This window comes from Mastigoproctus giganteus, chromosome 11 (genome assembly GCF_048544385.1).
Source record: "Mastigoproctus giganteus isolate SK-2022 chromosome 11, ASM4854438v1, whole genome shotgun sequence".
In the NCBI taxonomy this organism is placed as follows: Eukaryota; Metazoa; Arthropoda; class Arachnida; order Uropygi; family Thelyphonidae; genus Mastigoproctus; species Mastigoproctus giganteus.
The window spans coordinates 80,644,069-80,658,965 of NC_143585.1; the positions used below are offsets into that span (position 1 = coordinate 80,644,069).

The 14,897-nt window shown below is 37.8% G+C and overlaps 2 protein-coding genes across 4 annotated transcripts in view; both read left to right on the plus strand.

Moving 5' to 3' along the window:
* The window catches only part of LOC150078186 (kelch-like protein 10), a 252,986-nt gene that overhangs the window by 153,104 nt on the left and 84,985 nt on the right, over nucleotides 1–14,897 (plus strand). For all 3 annotated transcript variants that reach the window (XM_090385275.1, XM_090385276.1, XM_090385273.1), the window contains exons 2-4: nucleotides 7,950–8,400; nucleotides 10,027–10,196; nucleotides 13,632–13,740. In XM_090385275.1, the coding sequence (XP_090241401.1) occupies nucleotides 7,954–8,400; nucleotides 10,027–10,196; nucleotides 13,632–13,740 (726 nt within the window). In that variant the 5' untranslated portion in view covers nucleotides 7,950–7,953. The remainder of the gene's footprint in view (nucleotides 1–7,949; nucleotides 8,401–10,026; nucleotides 10,197–13,631; nucleotides 13,741–14,897) is intronic.
* LOC150078187 (kelch-like protein 10) lies at nucleotides 6,439–6,915 on the plus strand. The gene has a single exon (XM_090384483.1). The coding sequence runs from the start codon at nucleotides 6,439–6,441 to the stop codon at nucleotides 6,913–6,915; it is 477 nt and encodes a 158-aa protein (XP_090240609.1).

Here is a 14,897-nt window from a genome sequence, read left to right on the forward strand (position 1 = left end):
TGGATTAAAAACCTGATGCCGCACGTTTGCTTGAGGAAGCGGAAAACGTTGAATATCTTATATACTGTACATGTTTTAGTCTCAAAAGTAAATTGGCATTGTTGATACTTGTGACCACAAGATGGCACCACCTTATTACACAGTTTCAAACGTAACTTTCGAAAGCTGTTAGATATGACTTCCTTCAATGAAATAAAAATTTTTTTTTTTTTTGTTTTTTTTAAACTTCGAATATTTTTATGTTTAATTTTAACTACTTTATCATATAATTTACACTGCTTTAATATGTCATTTTAAACTGACTTGCTATCTAATTTTAATAGTTTTTAATGGTAATATCACTAATAGTAAAATAAATTCACTTGGAATAACAGCAAAAAGTTCTTACAAGCCCACGACTGCGCTCATTTCTGCCGTTGAAAAATCAAATGCTACATTGCTATCATTAAAATTCCCTAAAAAATAGAGAGATTTACTTGGAAATTTGCATGCATAACTGTGACATACAGGGTGTCTCAAAAATATTGGTACAAACGTTTAGGGGAGGTAGGTAACATCTAAAGGAATGTGAATCGCATAGGAACCCATAACCGGAAACGTCACCGTAAGTCGGTAGACGGCGCTGTAGTCGCCGCACGAAGAGCATGCATCGATATACGAACTGTGAGCTGGCAGACATGCACCTAGTTTTAGCAGAGGATTTAGCACCTAGATTAGCAGAAGGCAATGGACGAGCCGCTCAACGAATTTATGGAGAACACTTATCAGACAGACATGTACCAGACCACCGTTTGCGCGTGTGCATCAAAATTAGTGCGATTATGGATCATTTAGAGGTAATAGGAGTAGTGCGGGCAGACCACGTTCGACGCGAACTCTCGCCATGGAAGAAAGTGTGTTGAATGCCGTCCAGAATAATCTTACTACCAGCACCCGTGCTATTGCCTCTGCCTTAGGAGTGTCTCGTTGCAGTGTACAGCGTGTCTGGCACGACGATTCCTTACACCCCTTTCATCTCCAAAGGGTTCAGTTACTGCTCTCCCAAGATCATCCTGCACGTGTGGCTTTTTTGCGCAGTGGTTTCTCCAAGAAAGTGTTGAAGACTTGAATTTTCCAGCCTATGTTTTGTTCACGGATGAGGCTTATTTCACTCAGGAAGGCTTATTCAATCAGCACAATGCTCATGTGTGGGCTCACGACAACCCACACGGTGTGCGCCCCCATGCGGTACAACATCGCTTCGCAGTAAATGTGTGGGCAGGTATGGTCGGTGACTGCTTAGTCGGCCCATACCTGTTACTATCCCGCATGAACTCCACTAAATATAGAATCTTTCTTGAACAAGTTCTACCAGGGTTACTTGACTATGTTCCAGCAAATGTGAGACGCAACATTTGGTTTCAACATGACTGGGCGCCTGCCCATTATGGAAGGTGTGTTCGTGACCATTTGAACAAGCGTTTTGGGCGTCGATGGATTGGCCGTGGTGGACCCGTTGCCTGGCCCCCACGCTCACCTGATTTATCGAGCCTTGATTTCTTTCTGTGAGGGGGGGCCCTCAAATCTATCGTGTATGAATCGCCTGTGGAGACGGAATTGGATCTCGCGGCGAGACTCGTCTGCGCTGCTGCTCCTGTCAAAGAAAGAAACTCCAGGTGTGTTCGACCGTATCCGCCAATCCATGCTGCATCGGTGTCACGCATGCATCGCGTCTCACGGTGGAACCTTCGAGCATCTGTTGTAACACCATGAAATGCATCCATCTCGTACTCCATTGTTAATATTATGTCAAATAAATGTTTGACATAATAATATTACTGTCTTGTGTCATTTCTGCTTCTTGTGTCTCTGCTACTACTTTCCTGACGTTTCCGGTTATGGGTTCCTATGCGATTCACATTCCTTTAGATCTTACCTACCTCCCCTAAAGGTTTGTACCAATATTTTTGAGACACCCTGTATATGGACGTAAACGATTAGTAATTCAATTTGATCGGCACAGTAAAACGCCTAATAACGTACGTTGTCTGTTCCCGCTTGATTTCCCACCAAGCCGGATATAATCATGGAGGCTCTTAGCAAAGGCATGTGAAGAAGCTCTAAAATATGTAATTATAGACTTTATCCTCACAAAAGGAAACAGCGAGGCTCCCTCAGATAGTGAGGCCCCAAGCAATAGCTTATTTAGCTAGTACAGGCTACTGCCCTGGCGAAGCAATTCGAAAAATGTGATAGAAACGTGTGAAAACGTTAGCAGGCAAACAAAACGGTGATCAGTTGTGCAATGCCTTTTAACGCTTAAGGGTGCGTTATGCAGTTGACGGACTTTAAAAGGAGTTGGATCATTAGGTTGTTAGGAGCTGAATAGCCAACATGACAAATTGCCGTTTTTTTTGAGTCGTGATGCCTTCCTTCCATTGAGGTAAACTCCTCTTATTATTTTACAAACTACCTGAGTAGTGCAAAGGCATCGTTTGATTTTATCTCATATTGTAGCTACTTTCACAACGAGATACCAGGTATTGCACCACTTGAAATAAATAACGCTTCTCTAGTAGAGGACACTACTGAGAATAAATAACAGTAGTATCCTCTACTAGAGAAGCGTTATTTATTCGAAGGAGTACAATACCTGGTATCTCGTTGTAGTCATGGTTTGGGGCGCTATCAGTTACAGCAACCATTCGTATTGTGGTTATTGATGCTACATTGACGGCAAAACTGAAACCATCCTAAGACCCGTGCTTCTGCCCTTTCTACCTTCCATCCCAAACTATTTTTTCAGAAAAAGCAGCTCGCCCACATGTGATTATCCTGTCCCAACAATACCTGCGTGATGTGAATTTGCTTCCTTTACTTGCACGTTCAGCAGATCTGTTGTCCATCGAATACATTTGAATCGATGAGATGGGAAAGGACATGAGTCATTAATTTGCCGAAAATTAGTTTTAGGCATAATGTTGTTTTCCTTATTGGTGAATTCAGCGATGAGTCCAGAAACAACAAGAGTCATTGATTGAATATGTTTCTGCTCTCACTCATCTGAGTGCGCTAGTGTTGGTCGGTTCCTGTTTACAATAATGCACCACTTTAATGTTTATATTTAGTCAGATAACAATTTGCTACCTGTTCAGTTGTGTTTTTAGGTAAACTACTTGCTAAGTGGTTTTATTTCGCTTTATTTTTTTAATTTATTACAATGTCGATTGATAGTAACACAATAATTAGTGAATCGAGAAAAAGAAAAATGGAACCAAAGAATCCCAAAAAAAAAAAAAAAAATTCCGTAATTCAAAAATTAAGTGGGCTGTTTCAGCAAGTTTACAATAACTAGGTGAAAATATCTTGTTCACTCTAAGGATGAACAAGATATTTTCTTACAACTTATTTTAAAAAAATATATATATTAAAACTTGTAGACTCGAAAATATGAGCAAAAAGTAGACACTATTGAGCAGAAAAAGGTGGCATGGAAAGGTTATAGAGCAATAAAAAGTACTGAAGCCTATAACAGCTACAACGTGATGTGTAATAGAGCCACAGAAAAGGTTCGACAGGCAAAGGCAGTTTATGAGAAATCACTAGCAAACAGAGCAAAGAGGGGGGGGGGGGATAATGAATTTTTTTTTTTTTTTTTTTTTTATGAAAACCCCAAACACGAAAGGTATCAAAACCTATAGTACTTAGTACCGTGCATGGGTTGAAGGGGATGCCGGAAACTTTGCTCTAGAGACTAAACATGGGTTTCACCACTTCAAGCCTCCAATAAGCAAAGTGGTGGTATATCACCGGTTGATGAAAGTCATCTACCACCTGTAAATAAATGCCAAGAAGAACAGGACAAACCAGATCGGACCTTTACGTAAGGGAAAGGCGATTTTATTAAATACACCAGCTGCGTTGCAGATGAAATCAACAGTTATTTTGCATCGATATTTACAAATGAAAAACCTTTTGTGGAAATGGGAAATTGCGGGAGCGAAGTTGAAAAATATGTAATTAATGATATTGAAATTTCGCAAGATTATTTAATGAAAAACCTTTCGAGCCTACAGGACAATAAGGCTCCTTGAGTTGATGGAATATATCCCATAATCTTAAGGGAGGCAGCAAGTGAGTGCATTGAACCATTGAGGCTAATTATGCGAGCATCACTAGACTCTGGGGAGATTCCCTTGGATTGGAAAAGTGCCAATGTATCTCCCATACATAAGGGTGGCTCTAAAAGCGAAGTGGGAAATTATCGACCTGTCAGTCTGACTTCGGTGGTAGGGAAAATCATGGAGGCAATGATCAAGGGTGGAATTCAGGATCATTTGGATCGAATTGAAATTCTCAAGGATACTCAGCATGGTTTCGTAAAGGGAAAATCATGTTTAACAAATCTGGTTCGCTATTTCGAAAGGGTCACTCACGAGCTGGATTTAGGGAATAATTTCGACATTGTTTATTTAGATTTCAGCAAAGCTTTTGACTCAGTCCCACATGAGCGGTTGCTTTATAAGCTGGAACAGGTTGGAATCACTGGGAAAATCCTTAGATGGATAGCAGGATGGCTTCAGGGCAGGAGGCAGAGGTTGTGATAAATGGCTATTCCTCAGATTGGGTTGATGTAAGAAGTGGGGTTCCCCAAGGATCAGTATTAGGACCACTGTTGTTTTTAATTTTCATAAACGACATTGATGAAGGGATAGAGGGCGTGATATCTAAATTTGCAGATGATGTTAAAATTGGTAGAGTGGTTAATGATCACTATCAAGCTGAGCTTCTTCAGAGAGACCTAGATAGACTTCAGGAATGGTCAGAAAAATGGCAGCTATGCTTTAATCCAACAAAGTGTAAGGTATTACACCTGGGAAACAGTAATCCCAAAATAACTTATTCACTTGGTGGGGTTCAACTAAACCCAGTACTGGAGGAAAGGGACTTGGGTGTTACGATACGGTCAGTCATGAAATTCTCCGAGCATTGTAAACAGGTTGCAAGGAAGGCCCATGGTGTCCTATCGATGATTTATCGAACTTTTGCAAGTAGAGATAGGGACGTGATAATCCCATTATATAAAGACCACACTTGGAATACTATGTTCAAGTATGGAGACCGCACCCAAAGAAAGATATCGAACTTCTTGAAAGGGTGCAAAAACGGGTCGCTCGCCTGGTGAGATCGGCAAAAGGGCGTCCTTATGAAGAAAGACTTCGAATATGTTGGTTGCAGAGTTTGGAAACCAGACACTTTAGAGGAGATTTGATTGAGGTGTTTAAGGCTCTGAGAGGCATCAGTAAAATGAATGAGGACGAAATTTTCAAGATTATAAATGACGCTAGAACTAGGGGACATAAATTCAAGTTACGGGGGGAAATGTTTAGATTAGACTGCAGGAAGTTTTATTTTAGCCAGCGAGTTATAAATTACTGGAATAAGTTGCCTACATGGGTGGTAAAGGCTGACAGTTTGGGGAAATTCAAAGGTCATCTGGATAGTACCTTCGGGTCAGGGAAGCGCATAGGATGATAGGTTTAATTTCCTTTTTTTATTAATTATTATTATTTGTTTATTTATATTTTTTTATCATTGTTTTGTTCGGTTTTTTTTTTTTTTTTTTTTTGGCTGGTGCAGCATAGGCTTTCTTGCACCATGCGGCCATTACTAATATAATTCCACCTTTTTTTTTTTTTTTTGTTTTGAAGGAAAGTGATAAAATAAAAGTTTTTGCAAAAAATAATTCTTATCTTTACATGGTATTAGTGAGGACCGTATACGCCGTCTCTTTAATTTTTTTTTTGATCTTAGGCAAAAGTCCACCTGATAAGAGAGGAGAGAATTCAAAAGCCGAGTTATCCCTGGTGAGATATGCCAAAAATGCACATTCACATAGAATCGTTCCCTAAAAAACTACACGTTATGGAGGAAAACTTATTTAACTTGTTTACTTATATGCCAGATTAGATGTGAAAACAATGCATACTTTGTTCATAAAACTCAATTCAGGTTCAACGGTAAAATATGAATTCTACTTAAAATATTTCAGAGACCGCAGATATAAGATGAAATTTATATCTCACTTCTACCTTCCAATAAACTATAACGTTGTCAAGGAAAAATGCATATTCAAATTATATAATACGTAGTTAATACCCGGCCTAATGTAGATCTAATTAGAACTTTTTGTGAACGGTTATTGAGTTGTATTTGGTCTTAGGACAAATAGAGACAGAATGTATGCGAACACTTGAGTCTTCGTGTTAGCAAAAAGAGATCTCAAAGGATGTGACGTATCGCAACAATGACAAAGCTTTTACTTATTGTTGTAGATCAGAGGTATGGTATTGTTATTTGGATAAACAATTGAACTTATTATCTGCCCAAAAGTGACATTTTTTTTTAAAATCAGTGTAGTATGTATACACGGGAAACAGTATTTGGCACGAATCAAGCATGGAAATAGTTTCTGTAATCCAAGAAGAATCAACTGAAAAACCCATGGGATTAAGAGCCTTTTGTGCTCTTAATGAATTTCGGGAAGAGGGTTTATTTTGTGATGCTGTCCTGAGAACCGAGGATGGACACTCGTTTTTAGTTCATAGATGCATAATGGCCACTTGTAGCCCATATTTTAGGGCTCTTTTCACCACTAGCTTTAATAAATGGGAGCGTAAAGACATCACGATCCCGGGAATATCTGGAAAAGTGCTTCACTGGATAATTGAATATGTCTACACCCATTGCGATATCATATCCTGGGAGACTGTGCAGGAATTTTTACCTGCAGCTGATCAGTTTAATATTACGGGCCTTTTGCAAAATTGTTGTGAGTTTTTGCAGGCCAACTTGACACCTGAGAATTGTATTGGCGTTTGGAAATTTGGTGGTGCGTACAACTGCCTTCTCTTGCAGATATCCACTTATATGTAAGTATTTCTTTCTCATCCAATAGACAGTAACAGTATTCAGTTTGACTTCTTTAACTCCAATCTACTGCATGAGGAACATAATGGTTTTACACGTGGTAGGTCACCTCTTTCTAATCATTTAATTTTTGTTATGGGTGCCGAGAATGGCACTGGCTAGTAGACAATAACAAGACGTTATCTATTTGGATATTTCCAAAACCTTTTAGTAGTACCTCACTGATCTTATTTGGGCACCTTATTATTTGTAATCTATCTAAATGACATAGTCACCGTAATAAAGAAATCAAAATTTTAAGTTATGAGATGACATTAAAATCTATCACTCTGTCAACTCAGTAAAGGTACCATCTTGGTACCTACCCACTCACCGATGAGGGGCCAGATAGCCCTGAAACGGCCATCTGGGTGGCGATACCCACTGAGAATTAGTAACAATAGTCTTCTCTACTGAGGAAGCGTTACTTATTAGGGATATAATGAGATAGGCAACTCGTTGAGAAGGAATTCGAAATATGAGATATTATGTAATGATGCCACTGCACCACCTTGGTTAGCTTACTGTGTATAGAAATGATGCTAATGCACTAACTTATATGTTAGTAAGCGCTTCCAGCAATTTAAGACTTTTTAGTCCTAAATTCCACACAGTAAACTTCTTATAGAAAATATAAAAAGCATAGGTTTTCCCCATAGTTAAGGAAAAAACAAAAACATTAAGTTGTTTAAGCTACATAAAACACGATAGCATTTTTTTAAATAGGGTAATGAAGTCCTCAAACCAAGTAGACGGAGATTTTTTTACAACTCTAACAGTTTTAATAAGGATCTTTTAAAGGTTTTTAAAAATTGAAATATTCCAACAAGGTTACAGTTCATTGTTTTAAATTGTATAATTTCCGATGTCCCCAATGTAATAATTCAGTTTATGCTCTTATGGAATGTAGAGTTCAAGTAATAATAAATTAACAATTTGCCTACCCCCTTTACTTTTATGGATGTTATAATTTTTTTTCCTTTTTTTTTTTTTTTTTCAAGGTACATGTTGCGAAACTTTCCGGATATAGTAGAATCTAGCGATGAATTATCAGAACTTTCCATTCACGAAATGATTACACTCTTAAAGTGTAATCAGCTTAACGTGGCTGACGAACAGTGCGTGTGGGAAGCTATTGTTAAATGGATGAATCATTTCCCAGAAAGCAGAAGCAAATACATTCTGTCCCTTATTGAATGTGTGCGATTTGGTTTCGTAGGAAAACAGTTCATCGTAGAAAACTTATTGAATCATCCCTATGTGAAAGACAACCACGACTGTAAACGTATAGTAGTGAGCAGTCTCAATTTAGAAGAAGATACTACTCTGAACAAGGAAGCGACTCAGCCTCGAATACCTCACGAACTTGCATTCGCTGTCGAAGGATGGACAGATGATGGTCCCACGGATACTACCGAGGTCTATGACGCCAGGACTAACAGATGGCTTGAGGTACGTTCTGTAAATCACAGTTAGATAAGCACAGTTGTCGACTTCCATAGACTATCATGGTAGTACAATAACTATCTCAGCGACCTCATATACAAAACTGGCTATTGCACTTTGCCGTGATATAATCAGTGTTCCAAAAATGTATCAGTGTTCCAAAAATTGTCGACTTCCATAGACTATCATGGTAGTACAATAACTATCTCAGCGACCTCATATACAAAACTGGCTATTGCACTTTGCCGTGATATAATCAGTGTTCCAAAAATGTATCAGCCTCTTGTTTCGAAAGGAATCTATATATTTATTCATATTTAGAATGTGAAATTTTTGATACATCCGAAGTGCGAGTACTAAATTTAAATAAATATTCTAAATTCCTGGCAAATTCTTCTGGTCTGATTTGGCTGTCTTTTTATATTCAGGGATAGCCGCATCGGGTCAGGAATTTACAAGATAGAGAATACAACAGCATTACTCAAGTTGTCTACATCTTATAGGCAGCTTTGAACATTACCGTATTTTTGATACAGCTAGACTCAAAAATGCGCGCCATGGACGCGAGTTAGAGTAAAATTATTCAAAATAGTACAGATATTTTGAATAATTTTACTCTAACCCGCGTGAGGCTATATTCCTTCATATTGTGCAGTCCGCGGCCATATCGACAAATCTGTCTATCCCCATCAAGTTTGAAACTAGCAAGTCGCGAAATATATTTAAAATTTCGTGACACGAAATATATTATTTTACTTTTTATCTTATTTTATTTTAATTTTATTTTTACCTTTTTATCTTATTTTATTTTTACCTTACTTTTTATTTTATTTTCATTTTATTTTTTATCTTACTTTTTATTTTTTTATTTTTATTTTATGAAATATTAAATGATTTTTATTCCGAAAAAAATGTTTTATAAAATATCGTATGCTGGATTATTAACGAAATCATTCATCCTGTTTTTACATAAAGACAAAATGTGTGAAATTTTAATAATAAATGACACAATTCAGAAAATAGCATATTATAAATTTATGTATGAAAAATAAAGTTTTCCAAATCACAAAATATGCGTCATTCCATTTAACTCATTACTAAGTCACACAAAAAATTGCACCACTAAATATACAAAATAATTCTTTAAATATTTAAAGTTTTAACCCTATAATAAATGTTGCTAGAATGTGTTATTTTTCCCAACCGTTTTTCATTAACAAATTAGCCTTTCTCAGCTTTGAAGCTAAAATATTGCAGTACTGTAATAATATGGTATTTAATAGAATTTTCAACGGTCTAAAATCGAATACGACCATATCTGAATTATATACAGAAAAAATGAATATTTGTGCCGGTTGCCACAAATGGCGCTACAAACAGTGGAAGTCGACTATCTGGGCCAAACTGGATGTAGTTATACACTTTTGAACGTGTTTTTACGTGTAACTTTAGAACAACGTCTGCTGTTAGCTTCTTTTATGTGGTTGCCCTCTTGTCATATATGAATGGTAGACTTTTATTTGATGTTTAAAGATTTTAATAAATTATTTACCTTTATTTGATAATCATTATGCTTAATAAATGTAATTATTTTTGTAAAAGAATTATTTATTATTTTACTTTTTTGTGAAGGTACCCGAGATGAATTCGTCTGATAGCCGTTGCGACCACGTATGTGTAGCCAGAGGATTTGATATCTACGTCATTGGTGGGATAAAAGACCGACATTTCTTGCGTACTTGTCGGTGCTTCGACACGATTACTCTTCAGTGGCAGTGGATCTCTCCAATGAATGAGAAAAGGTTAGCGCGTAAAAAAAAAAAAAAAAAATATATATATATTTATGATAGCCAGACCATTAAAATAATTTAGAATTAAGTTCGCATTTAAGGGCGATTCAAATAAAATGTAGAAAATATCTATGACCATTTTAATTCCATCTGGAGTACTTCATATGCACAAGGCAATGCGTAGCCAATTTCATTTTTGTGCCCCTAGCAGAAATGCTCCTGGAGTAAATGGTTCATATTACGCTTCCTACGGTTCAAAACGTGTTTTATTTTTGACCGTTTAACAGAAAATGGCGCCAGGCGCTAGCTTTCTGTCTTCAATGGCGTAACACGGTTCAACACATGCAGTTAGAAACTTCTGTACACTAGGCTACACTTATTTGGAAAATTTCCATCATGTGCACCCAACACTTGTGTATCACACCGCTTTTTACGCGTACTTTGCATACTTTTGCTCTGCTCTGCTCTGCATTTCTTCTGCAGTATACATAAGAAATGCGCGGTATTTGTATAGTTCAAACATCGGAAAAAACCATACTTATTTGTTTCGATTACATTCTTAAGCTGAAATGAAATGTTCAAGAGAACTCTTACAGCAGGGGCATCCAACCCGTGTGTGGCCCATCCCTTCATATTGTACCCCCACGGCCAAGTCGGAAACTCTTATGCCTATCTCTTCAAGTTTAAAACTAACTGTCACGAAATATAGTTTTAAGTTGACTTTTGAAAATGAGTTTTTCGTAACATTCAGTTTTCTATATTGCTGTCTTATAACGTTTTTATGTGGCACCTTCGGTGCCGCCTAAAAAAACAATTCGGTCAGACGCGAAGGTGCATAAGTACGCGTGCTTTGAGTGACCGTGGTTTAAGCATGGATGAGTATTAAAAATACGGTGCTGTTATTCTATTCTCTCTGTCTTGTGAACTCCTCTCACCGTGTGGTTGTCCTAGGATATAAAGAAAATTTATTTATTTATCATTAAACACAGAAATTAAATCCTATTTTGAGAAGAATGCATAATTAATGGTAAGGAACTGCTCTTGCGGTACGTTATCCGCTGAATTTTTTTTTTCCCGTTTGGCTCTTAGCCAAAAAAAAAAAAAAAAAAAAAGTTGGACGTTCCTGTCTTTATATGTGGACGTATGCTGTGTCTTAGGTTGGGCAGCTTATGAACGTTAGTTCAACTCCACCTAGTACAATGTGATGATACAGAACTCTGTAAAATGACCAGAAGTGAGCATAGTGATTTGTTTGTGCAGTGTATGTTGTCATGTTCTCTAGTTGTTTCTGACCACTTTGCTACCGAGAAGCGGCAGTCACCAGTGCTTTCTTTCATCATTTGCCACTATTAATACGAAATTCCGCACCTAGAGGTAGTAGTGCAGTCCTGTGAGTATCAGCAATTCTTTACCATAACAGAATACCGAAAGAGAAGTCTCTGTCGGTAGAGCCAGCAAAATTCCATGCTGCCACAAGCCTAGACTGGTAACACCGGCAACCCCACCCCACCCTACAAATAAGGGACTGCAAAAAAAAAAAAAAAAAACCTTAAATATCAACACAAATGCCAAAAGTTATCCAATAAACAATAAGATTAAAAACAGCACATGCTTAGTACTAACAAGAGTATTCCATAGACAGAATCCATATTAAAACGCAGTTGTATAAGTGAAATACAGAGCACACAGTTTTGATAACTCCAATATTATATATATGCTCAAATATTTGAGCACGTATACGAGGGGTAATCATTTAATTCGCGGACTGGTGCAAGATCTTATTGTCATCTGAATCTTCTGTGGATTTCTTCTTTTCGAAATACTTTCCCTTGAACTTTACACACTTTCGCCACCGTCGTACTCACGCATTAAATGCTTCTTGCAAACTATTATTCGAAAGACTGCGAAGTTTTTCCGTCGTGGAAGCGCTTCCGTTGTGTGACCCTGCGAGCATCGTTGTGTCGGACGCGAAACGCTTGCCTTTCAGAGCTTTCTTCAGATGTGATAACAGGAAGAAATCACACAGGGCTAAGTCTAGTGAATAAGGGGGATATGGTAGAACCTCGGCACCTATGGCAGCGATCAGTGCCTGCACAATATTAGCCGTATGTGGTCTGGCATTGTCTTGATGGAGAAACCACTTCACACCGGCGAGTTCGGCCACACAGGAATATGGCCGTCCTACCCAGACACTCATTATGATACGCTTTATTCATCTTTTTAAGTTTCTGATACATTTAAGCCCAGTCTGACATAATAACGAATAACATGTGCTGTTCAATCTGTACGTCGGACATGATACTTGCTTCAAAACGATCGTCAGTGACACGCGGCTAAAAAGATTTCTTCACGCAACACTAGCTCCGCAAGTACTGGCATGCGTACACAGAGTTTGCTCAGTACCTATCAGGGAGAGCGCCTCCAGTTATGGAAAGTTTGCGTGGTAAACATAAAACCTTTCACCAGTCCGCGAATTAAATTATCACTCCTCGTACAACTGGAAAAGTCCCGCACAAACCTGAAATTAAAAATATGATAAAGTGAAAAGCATCGAAAAAACATACATCTGACCTAGCAAATGAGATATGTTCAAAGTAGGAATAAATTTAAAATTATGCAGACAGTCGCAGAGATATAAAAGCAAAATAAATGAACCACTGTAACAGAGGTTCAAAGAGGGCTAATCGTCCATGTCATATTAGCAGTTTATCTTTGCGTGCGGCACCCGCTCGTTTTAATTAAACCTCGAAAAGCCAGCCGTAGCCGACATAGCGAATGATGATAAAACAAGAAAGATATACACTGAGAGGCCACTTTATTAGGTGCACTTGTCGTTTTAACGAACGTTTCAGTAACAGCTTCACATGTGCCATGTGCTATAAGGCTGATGCCTCGGTACGTAGGTATGCTGTATGTATGTGCTCTTCCTTTCGACAGTGTGTAAGACGAAAAATTTATGTGACTTTCAAAATGGCAGTGTAATCGGCGTCAGACGGTCCAGTACTAGTATCTTGAACCGTAACCTTCTCGGTGTTCACGTACAGCTGTGTTTCAGGTGTATCAAGATTGGCCCAGTAACCAAATAACACCCAACCAATAGCAATCCTGAGGTCGGAAACAGCTTGCTGATTCCAGGGGAACGAAGGAAGCTGACAAGACTTGCGCTGGGTAACAGCAAGGCTAGGCTACAGTCAGTCAAATGACTATCCATTAAAAGGTTTTTATTTGACTCACTGTTTCATCAACTTTTACATGCTGAACGTGTAAAAGTTGATGAAGAGGTAAAAAAAATAAATAAAGAAAGAAATATAAATCAATTTAGAATAAAGAACGCAGCTAGTAATTATTATAATTACTAGTGTATTATTTTATATATTTAAAATTTTATTTTATTGGTATTAATGGACAAATTTTTGCAACATTATTTTTTTCGATTTTTTTTTATAGGGCATTTCATGCAGGTGTTGTTTTGAATGACATTATCTATATCATGGGAGGTCATGATGGCGACGGCGGGTTGCAGACAGCAGAGAAATATGACTGGAATTCAAATCAAGTAAGTTTAAAATGTCAACGCCGTCATCCTATTCCACCTGAAAATAGAATCAGGCTTAAATTAACTGCTGGTTTCCAATGGTTCCTTATGTTATGGTTTCCGCTGTTTGTTTATTGGTGTTTATTCTTCTACTGAACTGCAGCTTCAAAAATGAAATCTTTAAACAGTAATAACATAAAGGGAGTTATGGACTTGGGGGTTTTCAGTTTTTGTTGTTGTAGTAGTAGTAGTAAAGTTTTAGGAGCATCACCGACTAAGGCCATATTGCTTCGTTTGTACTGTCTGGAAATTGCGTATGTTCTGTGGTAGATTTTCTGTTTGCTGGACGAAAAACCCGAAAAAAAAAAAAAAAAAACCATGCTACCCTCGCCTGAGACCGACTAACTCAGCCACGTTGTGAAAAAGGCCCATAAAAATTCCTCCCGTCATCGACGAGACTGGAACTCAGGTCTTTTCCACCTGGTCTGGAGAGGACGGTGATTCAATCAACTGTGCTACCCACGAGGGCGAAATAGCTAAGGCTTAAGTATATCGCTTAAGGGGCTTAAGTATATCGCTTGTCTAAATTGCGTGTGTTCTTCGGCCGATACTATTGTTTTTAGGGATGAAAAATTGAATTTCTGGGAGGGAAATAACGACGAACTCAGATTAGGCTGGAAATGGAACCAAGACCTTTTCAAGAAGGTGTAAGAGAGAGGACAACGGGGCTTTTTATTGTGCTACTCGCGACGACCTGTACCCATTAAAAAACAATACATTATATTCTTAAATCTGTTATACATTAAATGCAAAACCGTTCTTGAATATACAGTATGTTGAATCAAGTGCAGCCATCCCATTTATGCAGCCTCGAGTTTTTCATTTACAAAGACAAATGATATATCATTCAAAGCCTCATCCAGAAATCGAATCAGATTGTACAGGAATATCCAACCTCACCAAGGGAAGCGCTGCTGTGGTGAGGATGGATATTCTTATTCTTCTGTTCTTTTAATTAATTTTTACGTCGTTAATTTCAGTTGTTAATTAATTCCTTTATTCCTTTTTTTAGATATTTGTTTTAGTACATGGTTTCCGGAAAAACAAAAATTATTTGCTGTAGTTTCAACAATCCGTTCACGTGGAGAAAAAAAAAGTGTCGAAGTTCATCTAAATAT

Coding starts and splice junctions, on each gene's coding strand:
- LOC150078187 (XM_090384483.1), top strand. CDS start 6,439: ATGGAAATAGTTTCTGTAATCCAAGAAGAATCAACTGAAAAACCCATG.